At 39.2% G+C, this 18111-nt stretch overlaps 1 protein-coding gene across 2 annotated transcripts in view; it reads left to right on the top strand.

Moving 5' to 3' along the window:
* Positions 1-18111, top strand: part of LOC105703806 — a 59559-nt gene extending 41448 nt beyond the window's left edge. For both annotated transcript variants that reach the window (XM_023432797.1, XM_012432492.2), the window contains exons 8-10: positions 619-905; positions 5119-5235; positions 12245-18111. In XM_023432797.1, coding sequence (XP_023288565.1) covers positions 619-905; positions 5119-5235; positions 12245-12464 — 624 coding nt within the window. In that variant the 3' untranslated portion in view covers positions 12465-18111. The remainder of the gene's footprint in view (positions 1-618; positions 906-5118; positions 5236-12244) is intronic.

Below are 18111 nucleotides of genomic sequence, written 5' to 3'. Positions count from 1 at the left end.
CTATAGACCTCCGACACTACATATACACATTATCACTTTGAAGAAGCCTGATATCTCCCGGAAGATCATTCAATTTAATTCAATCCAAGTATTAATCATTTCAAAATCTGAAAAATTCTCGTACATAACGACTCCATACCACTCCAGGATTATCCCTTGTAATTTCCTGGAATTTCGTTCCCACGAAAATTAAAACGATTATTACTTAGCATAAACACTCGTCTTCCCATATTTCTCCAAGAATATTCGACACTTTTAAGTAGGAACCGCATCTTGATGATGACATTTAGATCCTTTATCTATGATAAAATCTACTGAAAATGTAAAGAAAATTCCAACATAAATAAAGTTAGATCCCCAGGGATAGAATCCTTGAACATAATTTAACGCGTTACTATACCCACGTTTTCTTTAACCATTAAATATATTCTTATCCGACCAAAACTGTCATCCAAATGTGGGCGACGGAGTTTCCGAAAACTTGCCCGTCGCCCAGACATTGACGGAGTTAAACGTGTTAAGGACTTCTCGACCTTCCGAAAAATGTGAAAAAATAAATCCATGCTACTAATTACCGACACCGAAAGTCACGCGGGACACATTCGGCTCCGTTTTCAGGAATTCCTTCGCCGTCATGGGTCCACGTCCAGGCTCTGCCGAAAAGTTCGCAGTGCAGACAATTTGCCGCTGGAGACGTCAAATCGACAGCAGGATCACTGCAGCCATTCGAGGGACGAAGTGGTGGAGGGAGACCGAGAGACCTTCTTGAGGGCTTGTCAGGAGGAACAGGAGAGGAACGAGGAAATCGAGTCCAGGAGGCAGAGCAGCCAGGAAAGTGGTCCGAAGGATGTCACCGAGACGTCCTTCCTGGAGTCTTCCTCTCATCAGCCGCAATCCTCCTCGAGGTAGGCCGGTCCCTCTCTTACGTACGCTAAGCAGATCAGGTAGACCCATCGGACTAAGTAGAAGCACTCGGGACCGGGATTTTCGTTTTGCTCGAATTCGCACACTGTCATTCCTCGCCCATGTATGATAAAACGGGAATCCACTGAATGGCTCGGACTGGAAGGACTTTAAGGGAGTGCCTGACGCATCGCCGATGGATCCGCTCCACCGAGTGCAACTTTGCATTTACTTTTCGTTTTTCTTTTTTTTTTCATTTCTTTTCAAAGGTTCCCCCGTGTTCGAGCTACTTGCGAACACGCGAGAGAGGGAGAGCGGTGCCAGGTGCGAAGTGCGTAACAGAACTTAAACGTTTATTTAACACTGGTAATAATTAACAATTCAATCGGGTTGAACAATAAATGAACAGAGCGAAATGACTGATGGAAAGATTAGTTATGTCGGATCAGGAAGATCGAGCTTGATTGAGCGGGCCACTAGCGCGAGTGGACATAGAAATTGCGCGAGAGATTGAGCGCGTAATACGGAGACTAGTTGTTCTCGCGGGAGATTAATTTCATCTCACTAGATACCGCGGACGCGTAAAGTCGCGCGGGAGACTGAAAGACGCGGTAATGCCGTGACGCTGATGGTCGCTCGGCTGTTCAATCGAATCTGCTGTTTGGGATCAAAGTTTAGAAACAAGAGGGTCCCGGAGAGAGTTTTTAGAGGCGGAGTTTGGAAGAAAGTCCTGGATAGGTTAAGGAAGCCAACGAATTGCATTTTTGTATGCAGCCGATTGGTCAAGAAGAAATGAAGAAGGAGAAGTTTTAGATAGTTCTAGAGGCGTGAGTGGAGACTGCACATGCTGATGTCGTTAGAGAATTTCGGAGAACCACTAGAAGAAGAGTAAAAGAACGGAAGACATAAATTGTCCTAATTGCGGACGTGATCGAGAGGTACACGTTTTAGAATTTGAGGTTTTAAGTTATGGACCTCAAGAGCGAGACTTCCGTGAAACGGAGAAAGCGAAAAGGGTCGCGGATAATGCGAGCTATGTGAGAAGTGATAGAAGGCAGACACGGATTAGAGGAAAAGAACACCCAGGTCGCTGGGAAAGAATGCCCTGCCCCGGGGCTTCGGGGGTCGCCTCTTACCCTTAACGGACGGCCAGGCGCCAGAATGTCCGACAGGTCGTCTGGTCCGCTTGAGTATCGCTAAGATTCGATGTGGTATTAGCAATGGACAATTGAAGTTGCGTATTGGCTTGAACACCCCGCATCGTGGGAATTAACACGGGGCATCTATTTTGAGATTTCAACGGAATTTCTGCAAAAACTTGTCTTTGGAAGTTTTCTTTATATATTTTTCATTTCTTTGCGACTACACGTTGTCGACAAGCAAAGCCCACTTCAAAGTCTGCTACATGGAGGAGTGTAAATAATTAAAAATTTAATTAGCAATGTCGTTTTCGTCTCTTTCCATTCATCCACTAATGTTTACGTGCACAACTAATACTTTTTTCGATATCTTCCTTTTTAGAATTATTGGCGACGAACAAAGATTCGTTGCCAATAATCTGTCTTGAACGGGGTGTTTTCAGTTTGACACTTGTATTTTTATACACAACTGTACATACTTCGTACATAAGGTGATTGTTTAAAATTAATTTCATTCCATTAAAATGGACCCCAAATTTTGGGACGCTCTGTAAGTATTGGCGTGGATATATATGTCAATACATGTATGGGTGTGAAAGTGAATTTCGAGATTTGCAATTTTCTATAAAACAATGTAAAGGGGATTTGTGTGCTTGTATAAAAAATTACGATTTTCATATAAAATGTAAACGTTATCGAATTCTTAGCTTTTTAATAATTTTTCTTGAAACAAGGGCACTGTTATCCTACAATTGTTTATGAACTCTTCACGAGGTGTTTCTGATCCACCGGCGATGTAATAATGATTACCCACTGAATATTTAAGCGAAATGTGTTCTACCCGGATTGTGGATGGAACTAAACTTGCCTACGCATTTCATTACATGAATAATGCAATGCATTAAAGTTACAAATCCGGGAGAACATTATCCCTTAAAATTACCTTACTTATATAATTTGTAACGCGAAAGTAATCTTGACTATGGGGTCACTAAAAAGGAGCCGCAGCATATGAAAAGAAACAGAATCGCAGTAAGGCAACAACAGGTTCAAATTAAACATTTAAAGGAGCATATAGTTCAAATAGGCAGCTTGCAGCACTAAGTAGATTTGTATGTATTGAGGTTTGGTTGTTGTCACAGTTAAAGACATTCTTCGTATTAGTAAGGTTATTAATTTTTTAATTCCTCCTATCATTATTAGCAACTGCCGAATAGATTATTCCTAATTAATGTTCGCATTTATTTAATTCATTTTTTAAATCATTCCTATCATCGCTGTCAACTTCTAATTAATTGCATGCCATTGAATAAATAAGACCCGTTTAAAAAAGAAATTGAACGGCCAGTACATCTTCGTGACGCCATTGTCTCGCGAGATCATAAAATATCTCTGCATGATATTTTGCTTCGTTAGGCGAATCTGTTTTCATAGGATGCTAATATTTTCAAAACTATTCAAATGCATCGTTGCGGCTGCATATTGTTAGCGAGCACTCTGAAATCTGTTACGTAGAAGAGTAAATAACGAAAGATAAATTAAATAATGTAAGTTCTTACTTTTTCTCTTATTGTTTATTACTTACGTGTATAGCAGATATCTGTTCGAACAGCTCCGAACATTTTTCAGTTAATGTCTGAGACGTTTGTAAATTTATTTTCAACTGTCGTCCGGTTCGATGACTTTTTCATTAGACATCCCAATGTTCAGCCATGTTCTACAAGTTTGTCAAGATGCCGGCTGTCTGCTGTGTGTCCTTCATTGCGCATACAGTAATCCAAGCTGCACTGATCTAACTTGATTACTTATTCAATCAGGCCTGCAATTACGTGATATTACACAATGTGCTCTTCCCGAACTGTTGCAGACCTGTAGATTTCTAGAGAGGTACATTCCTCTCATCAGTACCTTGTTGAACACTCGCACCTTCGTCAATCCCAGTTACGGAGAGTGACGGAATTCATTACCAAATTAATTAATAAATTCGTCTCATCGTTCTTTACTTTAAAATCATGTACAGTAGAGGAAAATGGGAATTACCCCATTTGAAACATTTTCTGCAAAAGATACTGAGAGAGGTTGAAGACAAAATTGCAAATGTTTTGTTATATGTATAGTATGCTTGCACATGGTCGTTAATTATCACATACCTGATAATTGGCGTTGTTAATAAAAACTGTTGCTGATGATATACTTGAATCTTCGGGTCATTAAAGTCAATAGATTAGATATAAAGAATCAAAAATGGCGAAATATAAAATCCGAAAATAGAATATTCGAAAGATTAAAGTACCCAGACAAACATATTTAAGATTTAGTTTGATTGCGCTGATATTTAAAAGAATGCCAAAGACAGTTTTCTGGACTATTATGTGGATATATAAAGGCATGCTTAATGAGTTTTCATAAATTTTCATAAAATTCGTTCTCTAGGCTGACCTAAGTAACGTGCTTGTTTCCTCTTTTAATTACTGCTACAATAGACATCGAACGAGGCATATATCCCAATTGTCGACACTTGTCCACGAATCTCCAATTTTTATGGCATATTAATATTTATATACATACTTGAACGACTGAACCAAATCCGAGAATCAATTGCATCATTGTAATCACGTTCTTAAAGAAAAATCACTTAATTTTACATTTTGATTCTCAACCAAACCATATTCATTCATCCTATGCTATTATTTCGACATTAATAATTGCCCTAACGATAATTACGTACGAAAAAATACCATGTATACCATTACAAATTATACAAACGAATACAAACGAATGCAATTCCCTTTTACTTCATCTTTTTAGATATCTTGAAAAAAGAGAAATTTCAAGTTCTATAAAACATTGTATGAGGTAAACTTTTTTAGGTAACTTCTTTGGTTGAAAGTGTCACCAATTGATATATATTCGTTTGTTCCTAAGTGGGCAAGCTTGGGCAAATATCTAGATGCGAGGCCATACGCCCGTACTTTCTATCTTACGTTTGTACATATGTACATAAGCAGTCGACTATGAGATCGAAAAGGAAGGTGGCGCACGTTGCCTTGTCAGGTGATCCCATTTGATGTTTCAGGGATTCTTCGGCGACTTCTTCGTCGTTGGTCGCACGTCGTTTTACCGGATGGAGGATGGGCGGAAGTCACGAGTATGTCCGATGCCCGGTACGACAGCCAGCCTCATTAGATGATAGGTAAGACATTTTCCTTTTCCCGTGTCAGATTTTCTCACGTGTGTATACATATTTTTATCCGTATATATAACTATGAAGATATGTATCAGATATGTGGGAAAAATGTCACATGTATCAGGTATGTGGGAAAAATTCTCCGCGAACGTGACGTACATGACACGTCAGAAGACGCGACCAGCATCCGCATTTGGTTTATGGAAATTTTAGGATACGAACAATCGCCGATGTTCGTGTGATGTTCTTACAAACATTAAATGAATATTTATACGCTACAATATTGAAAATATGATTTAACATTTTTATAAAATTGTATTACAAGAAAGTTCAAATCTTTGTTGACAAATTTAAGAGTGTTTGCCACTCCAAGGATATGCAATGTTTTGCATGGGCGCAAATAGTATGTTTTTATATGAAAATGATTTTATACGAAATCGCTCCCATGTAAATACGCGCCTATACTTAATCTTTAAAAAAGTATTATTAATGCGGTTGGTTCATAAATACGTTCACAATATTTTTCATTGCAAATCATTGGGGTGATGAACACCCTTAAGGTGATGTAAAAATGGCATCTGAGAGGTTTCGTTTATGAAATTTTACAAGCATTCAAAATTGTACCACGTGAACCTCAAGACCCTTAGGAAGGTCCTAATATCCGCGAAATTTCATTCTTTAAAATTTATTTTTAATAGTTTTTTTTTTAATCATTATAAAACATGACATTTTATGGGTGTTAGGACCTTCTTTAACCCTTTCGTACGAGCGTCGGATATATCCGGCATCCATCTTATGACCTGTGTGTACAAGTGCCGGATATATCCGGGATCTATCTGATGACCTGTGTGTACGAGCGCCGAATATATCCGGCATCCATGTGACAGCCTGTATGTACGCGCTGTGTGCATTTTCGGAGCGGCGCCTCGTACAGCGGGAGTGTCTCGGCGGATAGAGCGCTCGTACCGAAAGGGTTAAGGCCTTCACATCCAGTTCGGGAGAAAGTTTCATGAACGACTGACTCCTAAAATGCTATTTTCAAGTCACCTTAAGTCGACATTTCTAAACCTTTGTATTAAACAATTCATTTGGAAATCGAGCCCACGTCAATTATAATATACGCACCTCAACACAATGTAATTTGAAATGTCAGACAAATTTCCAGAAAGGGACTTACTGCCTGCTTGGGCCCATCGGGCCATTTATTAATTTAGCAATTTCCTGGCTCCGCTCGTAAATTTTAGTTTTTTACGATACGGTTATATTGCCCCGTACGTCCCATCGTGAAGGTTTAGGGTTATTTAGAATTTTCTCGGGTTGACCGTCCCTATTCTTTACCGCCATACCTTCTTTAACTTTACCGCTAACACGTGCGCGCAACATGCACACATGCATACAACATGTTTTTCCATCTGCACGGCAACTAGAAATTTTCCGTTTTCACCCAACCGTATTGGACAACTATCGACCAATCACGAGGCTGACTATTCGATTTTAACCGCCCTTCTTAAAATCAGTCAGCCAACCGCTATGTACGAAATATGGTACCACCTTCTCAAAAAATGTAATGCGGCCGGAGGAGGAATCCTGTATTTTTTCTGTAAGTCAGTGAGTCTCCGTCTCTCGTTAGAATTCAACGTCTCTTGTCAGTCTTCACCAACGTTTCTGTAACTGATCGGTATTCACGCTTGAAGAGCTGATACAATTTAACAAGTCATTCGTATATTTTATATTATAATAAATTCAAGTTTGTTTGTTCGCGACAAGTCTCACTTCGTTCGGGTATGCTCCTTCTTCACGTGAGCAGTTGTACGAATATCCCATTTTGCTAATCTAGTTGCAAAAACAATCGGGATTCATACAACAACTGCCCGACAAACTAGCCGGGCAGAATATCAATAAACCAGGCGCGTAAACGTGATTAGCGGGATAACGTAAGAATAAAGGGCACCCGACCGAATTTTATTTCGTGTTTGCATTTATCCGCTTGCGATAAAACGGAATCGGCCGAGTTGGCGATAACTGGGAAATTGTGAGTCATAAACAAAAGGTCAAGGGAAATTTTATTCTCAGATCCCCGGGGAACCGTGTCGTTTCTCGACTCTGTTAAGCCATTCAGCTTTTTCCTTGCAGCGGTCTCGTAGGAGCTCCGGTTTTGAGTTCGGGTCTTTCCAAGTTGGCTAGATGTCAGGAATTTCTTAAGCTTTTCTTCGGGACTGCCATAAGGCTCTGGGGTGGAGGTGATGAAGCTTGACACCTGCGTTTTCAATGAAACTGGCGGTGTGACAAGTCGCGATTAAAAAAAGAAAAAAATCGCACAAAAGAGAATTCAGAGAGACACTTCGTTCCGGTCCAGGCGTCTTCCTAGAGCAATCTTCACTTCTGGTGAATGTATTGAAAAGAAATCCTTGGCAGCTTTGAGCTCGAAAGGAACATCTAGAATCGCTGACATTGAAAAACTCCCTATTGTCGGTACAGTTCTCCCTGCGGTGATCCTTGAGATGATAAGTGTTTACTTGTGACTTTATAGATTATTTTTACCGTATTTTATTTATATACGTTATATACACGATTGTACGTAATATTTTTATAAGGGAATAGAAATACCGACTTATATTTTCGCGGATAAATCCGGGGAAGAGAAATTCAGCATGAAACTGGCACATTTTTTTACCCGTGACATTTCGAAAACCCTGAAGAACCTTTATTATACTTATTATCGATAAATGATCAAGATATAAGTTAGGCCTATTTATATTTTGACATCTTTTTTTTTCTGAGCTTTTATTAAAACATTTATAGAACGAAGATGGATCGTTTCTGCCCGCTTATAAATATAAGTACGAGTCCAAAAACGGGAAAAATGCGATGAAAGAAAATTCACTGCCGGTCTAGTAAAAGTTGAAAATTTGTACTGGAACATTTCCATGGCGGTTAATGAGCTTCGTTACTAGAGTGATGAACAACAAGAGGTAGAAGTACTACAACGCGGAGCTTTCATCTAGCTGAAGCTTGTACTCGGAAAATGGCGAAAAATGTCCAGGTGAAACCTGACCATAATCTGAGAGATGGTTCAGAGTGTATCGAATTTTTCCACGAAAAAGCTTCCTTCGAAAATCCCTTCATGAAATATATTTTATATTTTTTAATCCTTCTTTAACTATTCACTTTATACAACATCGCAAATTCATTAGTTTTTTCAAACGCATTCAAATAATAATAATTATGAATAAAATCTAATTTGTTTTAAACCGTTTAAATATCGCAACGCGGGTATACGTAAATGTTACTAGTTAATCATATTTTGTTTGAACAATAAAATCATTACATTCCACGCACGTGAACGATTGTGTAGATTTGACCTAACACGATCAATCTAAATCAATAACAATTTTAACATGTTTTATGAACGAGGGCTGTGATTTCGACCTCTGCGATTTGTTTTTAATATTCATCGCGGTAATTAACGGCGTTCACCACCAAAGTGGGGACGATGACTTCCACCGCTAGATGGCATTAGCATCGAATTCGGTGGGAGGTAACCAAAACGTAGTTTCTCGCTCGGATGAGGGACACGCGACATATAATGGGCGGTGTTTAGCAACGGGCGAAAAATGTGTGCGTATTTTGCACGTATACAACTCACACAACGGCTAGACGCCTCTGGACTAGGCGCCGAAACGTGTGTGACCCTCGGCCGCACGCACACGCAAGTTGGACGCTCCGCCTAGAGTAGGCAACGGTTGCTAAGGAATGCCCAAATTCCTTGCGAGAAACTCGAAAATCCTAAAAAAGATGCTCCACGGGGACAACGATTTTGAGCGTATTTCTCAACCGATCGAGCTCAACGAGTGCTCGTTTTAAAGATAAAATGTTGACGTGTGTTTATATGGGAGCGATTTTCGATCGAGCACCTCCTTCCTAGGTAAAAGGGCATTGAAATTATGTCGTTGCACTTTTTTATATGAAAATGACCACTTATCGAAAATCGCTCCCATATAAACACAGGTCAACATTTCATCTTCGATATGAGCACTCGTTAAGCCCCATCGGTTTAGAAATACGTTCGGAATCGTTGTCCCCGTGAGGCCCTGCAAAATCGCTGGAGTGGTGAGCGCCCTTAATCGCACCTCCCCTGATTGCCATGGCTGCGTCAATTTGCATAAATCTAATTTTGATATTTTTCAAAGCAAAAAGATATTTCGGATTTTAAGGGGTTAATTTCGCGCAATCGATTCCTGCATTCTCTCTGTTTGCGCTCTTTGATTCATGTTATAATCGAATTGTGCCAAAAAGTGTGTTCCTACCGACACAAAAATTGAAGAAGCCAGTGAAGCCAGAGAAGTAATTTGTTGCAATTACAACCCTGCACTCTCCTGCAGAGCTTTCGAGGTTAAATGGAGTTAATTGATGAAACTACAGCGTATCAAAATGGGAAGCAAGCGGAATGTAAGCCCTAAATAAAAATGCAGATATTCCATGAATATCCGTAATTTGACTTTTGTGCTGAAATGTCACGATTTCACGGCCGTTGAAATTTCCAACAACTTTGTCAAGATAAATTTCCCAAAATCCGACCAGTTTTCCAAAACAGTCGTACACTACCCACACGGAACAAAAGCTCTATTATATGTATATAGCATGTTTTCATGGCTACGGGATGTTTCAGTATATCAGAAGTTAAAAATATACGTATAATATATGTTCACAGAATGTCAAAAATATTCTATTGGATTTTAGATGTACATTATACGTATTAAATATATTACTAGAACATAAAAAGTTGCACCAATTAAATACGTTTAGTAAACCTATAATATATCTGACTTAAACTTATATACATGACCTTATTTTTGGCCAGAGATTGGCAATATAAATGATATTGATTAAACCAAATTTCAATTAAACTTATTACTGTGGTGTTTGAATATGCGAAACGTATCGCATAATCCATAGGTCTACGGTAGCTCAGTGGTCACCACTACTATGGTCTGTTACCTAAATGATTCGGGTTCGAATCTCGATCCCCACCACGGGGATTTTTTCAATGTCAGATGTTTGTATATCTGGAAGATTTTAGGTCCCTGAACAGGTCGTGGTAAATTGTTTCTAAAAAAAATGCATTTAGTGTAAAATAAATAATACTTTTTTAAATTATTCCACCTACATTTGGAATACGTCTTATATATGTATAAAATACGTATAATATTATACGTGATTAATATGTCCAGTGTACGGTTGTGGAACTTTTTAATATAGGCATACCATCTATTGAAGCTTTTATTTATTAGTTTATTATACGTATATACGTCTGTGTCAGATACCTTATATACGTCTACTATACATAATACGTCTACCATATATCTTACTTACATATAATATACATACTTTATCCATATGGAATGTATATTAAATGAAAGTTGAATGTTCAGAAATACATGTACTATATGTTGACGACGCGGAAATTTGTACATGCCCCAGCACATTCCGTATACTTTTGTATACATCAATTAGACATCTGAATGTTTTAGTCAGATATCCTATATACGTATACCATATCTAGTTGTCCGTGTGGGTACTTGCATATGAATATGAAATTTTCTATATGGTTGACGTTAATTAAAAATCTCCAGGAAAGAATTTACTGACAAAATTATCCTAAAAATTTTCTTTATAGTTGATGACGGATAAAAGTCGTCTATAAAGGCGCTTCAATATTTTTCTACCCAACCAAAATTTCATTGATTCAACCAAATATGTTTCTATGTGTATAAGTCCCGTTCTCGACATTTACTAATATTTTGGTAGTCGCCCTGGTCTGTAGATTCGTTTTCTCGGTCTTTTAGAAATTTATCGGCTTTCAGGAAAGCCCTCTTCGCAACCCTGAAAGCTCCTCAAAGTACCGAGTGCAACGAGAAATTCTATCGTCACGCTTTTACACGGTCCGCTCTTATTAACCATGAAAACTGGAGTTTAGAGCCGAGTTGTAAAGCACACATTTTCGCGGGGTGGTTTTCACCCTCTCTCTCGCTTCATTGGTCCATTTTTACGTGTCACGGTGGGACAGGACGAGAGAAAATGAAACAACTTCACCGAGTCCAAGAGACTTCCGATCTCTCGTTATGTCGCGACCGTGTATGGAGCTTTCGTAAGTTGGATTCGAAACTCAGTTGCCATTTAATCTGCGAAATTACCGGCACCACGGAGAAGATGATTATCTCTGAATTTCGTATCTGCGATGTGATGCACGTGGATTTAATAATGATCGATCATTTTATCAATGCTCCGTAATGCCTCGGTTTGACAGGAATAAGCAGACCTTTCCCGAATTTAACAACACGGCCATAGGATATTTCGTCTACACGTTAAAATAATTTTCAGAAAAAGTACACGTCATTATGAAAAGTAGGGTGCAATTATTAACGAGATTTTTAAAATGGTTATAATGCTTGCCCGGGGGCTTCCATTAATCATGATTAAGAAAACAATAAATACAAATATTTCCGGCAAAACTCAAAGCAGGACCTCATTATCGTCCCACTCTATTGTAATCAAGGAATTCGTTTATAAACTCTGACTTTATAAATGTTCTGATTTGCAAACATCGATATAAATTGTGAATCTATAAACAAATGGTTAGTATCAGAAAGTTAATACCTGCAGATTTCACGTTGTAATAGTTTTTTTCTTGGTCTGAAAAAACTGGGTTATACGAGGTTAATGTAACAACAATTTAAAACGAATCTCTTTGACGGCACGTATATTTACATTTATAATTTCTCTAAATATCTATTTATTATGTACAATGGACTCAGCGATGCCGGTGATATCGGCTCGATGTTCAGGATGAACCGGTAGAGTTTCATCCAGTGGTTTCGCCGCAGCGAAAGCGCTAATCAATATTAAATCCAATTTTTTCAGGTCACGGAGAGCATTGTTAGCCCCACTGTTGAGCACGAGTCGATGCGTAAATCCGTGCTCTCGCATCCCGTAACCTCGGTTTCTAATTCCCCAGGTTCTACCGAAGGATCTACGAGCCGGACATAATCCGACTGCCCCGTTCCCACCACCACTACCATCATCGGTTGGACGGGGAGCGACACACGAAGAGCTGCGACTACGCGAGACGGACCCCGGAGTCCAGCATGGAGGTTCAACACTTCGGCTTGCCGATCCTTAGCATCTCCGAGCCGAGTCCTCCGGACGAGACAGACCGGGTGGACGACTATTTGTAGGACTTGCTTGCCGAGGACTTCCTCAAGGAGCTCCTCGTATGACCGCGTGTCGCCCCAGCCCCAGTCCCGTCGCCAAAAAGGGACCATCGGGATTATCGGGATCATCGATGTCCCCAGGGTCTAAACTCGGACTTTAAGTTGGGTGTCGAGTCACGCCCCAATCCAGGCCCCGTCCCGATTTCGGACACCCCCACGATTCGGCACCACCTCGGTAGGATCTTGTACCAGGACCCGTCCACCGGGACGTCTTGGTCCACCCTGCGAATCCGAAGAGGACTTTCATCCCTGGGCCAGGCTCCGGAATGCAATTCCTAGGTCGACGCCTCGCTCTAAGGACTTGTCGTGGGCTAATCGAACACCTAGCCTGGTTCTCGGTTTTCTGGACCCTTCACCGAATTAATTACGTACTCGATGAGGTCCCCCGAGCCACTGAAGGGAGGATGCCGGAGGAGAGGTCCAAACCTCCCGGTTAATGCACATATCTCAGAAGCGCATTACATATCCCTTGTGCAGGACGTTGATGAGGATCGTGAAAACGATCCTTTGACTAATCCCGTGAGATATTCGGACCCCACGGGAAGTGGGCACCACAGGATGGGCTGGAGGTCGAATGCGAACGCTTGCTAACTGGATATGTAGGTATCCAAGCGTATTGATCGGAGCTCTCGTTAAGGGGTGAGAACTTCGCTGTTTTATGGACTAATGATTTATCGAGTGTTGGGATTTGTTTGTAGTAATTGTAACGTTGACAACTGATCATGGCGACCAAGATTTTGGGCTAGATACTGTAAAGTCTGGTTTAAATAGTGATATAGCGATGCTCTTTCATTGTGGAAATTACTTTCATTCTTTTAGGGCAATGAACGTTAAAGTGTAATTAAAACGTAACTATTAAACTAAAATTCTGTTACATTAGTTATGCAATATTATACAACGAAGATGTGCAATAATTTGAACGCTACTTCGTAATCTGTTTAATTTGTAACGCTAAAGCCTTGAATGATAAAAACGAGACATTCATGGATAATTATTGCGCATTCGTTAACGTTACTAATTACTCCAAATCTATTAGCGAGGTAAATCGAGTTGGTATCGTAATCCTAGCTTCAAGTGCAATTTTCAAGAACAAGAACTTCTGTCAGAAAAGAAACCGTCCTCTATTTTCCAATCAAAATTTTGAGTTTAAACGGTTCAATTGACAAATGCAATTTCTTAACAATACGCAATGGTTTTTACGCCAAATCAAGAGAAACATTTGAGGCCGACTTGGAAAATGCGTACAACGATTATTTTTAAAGTATACCATGTCAATTGACGAAGTATCGCATTCGGCTTCTCAGCTTTTCAGGGAGAGATCCTTCCTCGATCAATCGATCACCCTCGATAGACGATCTGATCGAAAACGCAAACTCCACAATCGTCCGCCCAAAAGGACCAAATGAATCGCGAGACATCGACCCTTATCACGAATTCTAAAAAAAACGAGTCGTTTTCGACGAGAACCCTGCAAAAAGTTTTCCAACTTCCAGAACGAGCCCTCCTCAGGTCTACGGGAACTCCGGGAGAAAGAAAAGTAAAACAAGGATAAAGCAGGCATCTACCTAATCGATGTAACCTCGGGAACACGAAGAGGTACCGGAAGGTAATCCAAAAGGTATCGGTGTGTGCGTATTTAGTACTTCCACGAAATCATAGTAGGATGAATTCGTGCCGATCAACGATTCATTTAAGACCAAACTCACCGTTCACCGTTTAAGTGTGCACAAATACATGATCGTTCATCCTTAAGCACGTAAACCGCGGTTAAGTGACCCTTGACAGACATAACCTGCTTTAACACTTAATATGGGACTATAAAATAATCAGCGATTTCCTGGATTCTAATATACCTAGAATCATTTTCTTGCATAGAAAGAATTAATGTTTTATATAATACAGTACCTGATAATATTGATACTCAACATTGGCAGCTTTTACAGTAAACAAACAACCTGGACATTGAGTCACTAATTGTAAACGTATTTATTGTTTATTAGTTTTCAGTAATCTCTTTTTCGTTTACTTGTCTTATTTTCTTACTGTTAGACCGATCAACGTCGAGTTTGTTGTAATTTTTGCTTCACCTGGTAAGGAGACGTCTTACCACTCGCTGTAATAAGACTTGGGGTAATTGTAAACGCGGTTTACGGTGTTAAGGGGAACAATCGATAGCGTAACCTTAACTCTTACAACCTTCGTACATAGGTCCTCCCTCTTTCTCGTATATTATGTTGATTGATCGATCCCGGCTCGGTCGTGCACTAATTCCCTACAGCGTGACCTCGTGTTTCTCTTCTGTAAATATAATCGAGAATTCCTCGGCCGAATCATCGATAGGTCTTGTCGATTTCTAGGGATCACTTTTAAGGACTAAGGTGAGTGTAGGTCGAGACCGTGACGCGCGTCGAATGTGGAACAAGCGGCCTGTGTCCGCCCTTCGTAAATTCGGTACTCTCCTGTACAATTATACATACGATTATAAATATATATATATATATATATATATATATATATATGTTATGTATATTATAGATAGGTGCGTGTCTTAGATACCGAGGCAGAGGCGTTAAACACCTTATATTCGTATTTTATCGTGGCTCGTTAAGTTTGTACCACGATGTAATGTTACGAGGAGTAGAAGAGAATGCCAATTCGCGTGGAGGTTCGATGGTAACTTTGAAGGATGGTAAGGATACAAATTTTTGGTTCCATAGATCGGATGAAAATAAAGTTAGAAAGAGCTGGAAGTTGGGACAGGAGATATCCGGTTCATATGCAGCATGAAAAAATGAAGGAAATGTTCTTACAGAGCAAATATTAAGTCTCATTGTAAAACCTAAAGTTCTGAACAAGTCAAAGAGAATTTATTCCCGCGTCACTGATTCATTTGAGGCTAAATTAAATGGATTTAATCAAATTTAGTGATTTATTTCCGCGACAGATTTATTAAGTCGAGTGGAACTTGATTTAAGGAATTCCATTCTGATTTATTATCAGGGAAGTTTACCTACTGATATTTTAGGCTTCCGTTACTTTTCGAGTTTACTTACAACGGCATGGATTTAATTAATTAAAATTGTATGAAAAATAATGGAAATTTTTATCTTTGACTAGTATGAAGTGCATTTACAGAATCCTGGAAATCTCCACGTGTTTATTAGAAGTGGTACATTCGTTGAATGTCCTTTAGTACCCTGTCCCGTTTATTGCCAGTCCGAAGGGACATATTCTGCTTTTTTCTCCCGTCTTTTACGCCACCAGACTTTTGCCTCGTAAAATATAAAAGTTCGTACTCTTATCGCGCCCTTAGAGGCCGAGAGTGCTGGCTGATATAGTTTACATCAGGGCGGATGCACTCTCGACTCTAAAAGTGCAAAGAAAGTACAGCCCATTGCCCCCGATATCAAACACGTGATTTAAAACGTAAGTGACTTTTTTTTAATTTTTCTCGTGATACATTTTTAACAAATTCTGACCGTAAAATCTACCACTCTCGCATATCCAATATGTGCTTTCTTTTTAATTACTGCACGGAGTAGTCAGATATTTTGCTTCATTTTTCACGCGTTATTATAAATAATGGGACAAAACGGAATAATGTCCCACTTGCGATAATAATCCCAACGGTCCAATTGAGGCATGTAAATATCCGTGCTTTTGTATGATCTCACTCTGTGATACCAACTCCATTTACCGCAATTCCATCCCTTCAAGCACGTACTTGTATTTCACTTCCGGTTAAACATATATATCCAAACGGCATTCCCGGGAGTTGAGTTTGCAGCGAATTTCCATTATTCGCGTTGGATACGAAACCTTGAAGGCCGCGGGCATTTCTACGTTACACGGGACATTAAATAATGTGACATTTGGTGCAATACTTCTTATTCCAATTAATTCAGAATATTACCCTAATTTTTTTCACTTTAATCCGTATATTTTAACTCTTTGTCGCGTATCAATCACTCCTCGTTAAATAACTCTCTCCATTTCTTTTATTTTATATTTTGCAAATCATTCATAAAAACATGGCGGCCACTGTATTAGCTTTCAAAATTCTGCACTTAAAAATTGATTATAAAAAATATAAAGCCAAAAATCACGAAACATCCATAAAGAAGGTTTCCTAGAATTGAAATATGAAAAAGTTATCAAACAAAAATCACGGAAATATTTATAAAAAGACAGAAACGAAAAGGCGCATTGCGGACGATTACTGATAAACTGTTGTAGATAATTGCCAATAAATTTCAGGAGACCGTTGAGTTAAACGATTTCGAGGGCCACTTGAATATCACATCATACACAGTGATGAAAACTCGGAAAGCAGTCGAGTTTCCTTTTATTCTAGTGCTCCTATACAGTGATAGGTAGATATTCCGCCAATGTCCTTCTATACAGGCAACACATTGAACCGAAAGTGGCACTTCACTCCACGTGTGTGGGGAGTACGTGATTTCGAAAGAGGAATTGCCTCGAGTGCACTCGCATTCATCCTTAAACGCGATATTTCTGTGAGGAGATACGGCTGGGGGACAGGAAAAGTTCTATCGCGTTTCCGGAAAATGCTCTGCGGATGCATTACGCACGTATTGCATCGTTAAACATATAAGAAGCGGTATCAGCCCGGAATTTATTGCGAGGATCTGCGCGCTTATATGCCAAAAATGTGGCATATAGTGCCACATTTGTGAGAATAATTTTGAGGAATAGTCATTTTCCCAATGTTAGGTTTTCAATGAAATGATGTCTCCCGATGTACCAAATGTCATGGCGATTTTAGTAATTCATTATTAAATTTTTAAACGTGCCAACGTTGAAACTATTTCTTGTCTCCAATTTATCGGTCTTTTCCACTGGGAAATTGCAACAGAAAATTATGTACCTTGCACAAAGCCCGTACTAAATATTTGTATCGCAGAATTGTATTCTTTTAACGTTCGCGCGTGCAAGAAGGGCAATAATTTGTCCAGAATATTAAACTTGCAAACGGTAAAGTAAAGTTATCAATGGGCGATGCTTTCCCTCGCTGGCTTTAATACATTGTCTAGTACGTCATTATTCTTTTCCCTCGTTCCCACCCTCTCTTTATACCGATTTGCGGCGAAAAATGCTCTACCGATTCACCGCATGACACATAAAATACTAAAACGATGTGCGAGTTTAACGCAAAGATTTAACGAACTTCTCTACCTTGCTGTTTTTGTATCACGTGGGAATAAGTCTTAATTTTATCATAAAGCTTTTTAACTTCTTGAAATATGAATACGTCGATATAAATCGCTAAATATTTAATTGAAAAAAAAGTAAGTCTATGAAAAAACAGACGTAAGTCTGTTAAGAAATTAGGGATAAAATATCCTAGAAGAAAGTATCCCTTGTTACATTTATACTTACAGCTTTATACCACTAATATAATAATTACTTCGGCGTTCAATAAATAGACAAAATATAATTTGGATTACCTGCTATTTTGAATAAAATTTATTACATGATAATGCAGTGCTTTCACCATCATTTACTATTTACTGTAACTAAATATTCTGAAGGATATGGAAATCCAATTCTCTTTCAATGTTCTCTTTGAGTAAAATTGTAGCGACAACCA

The sequence above is a fragment of the Orussus abietinus genome, unplaced genomic scaffold (assembly GCF_000612105.2).
Source record: "Orussus abietinus isolate OABI.00-Male unplaced genomic scaffold, Oabi_2.0 scaffold436, whole genome shotgun sequence".
NCBI classification, from domain to species: Eukaryota; Metazoa; Arthropoda; class Insecta; order Hymenoptera; family Orussidae; genus Orussus; species Orussus abietinus.
This window is presented reverse-complemented; position numbering and strand designations above follow the sequence as displayed.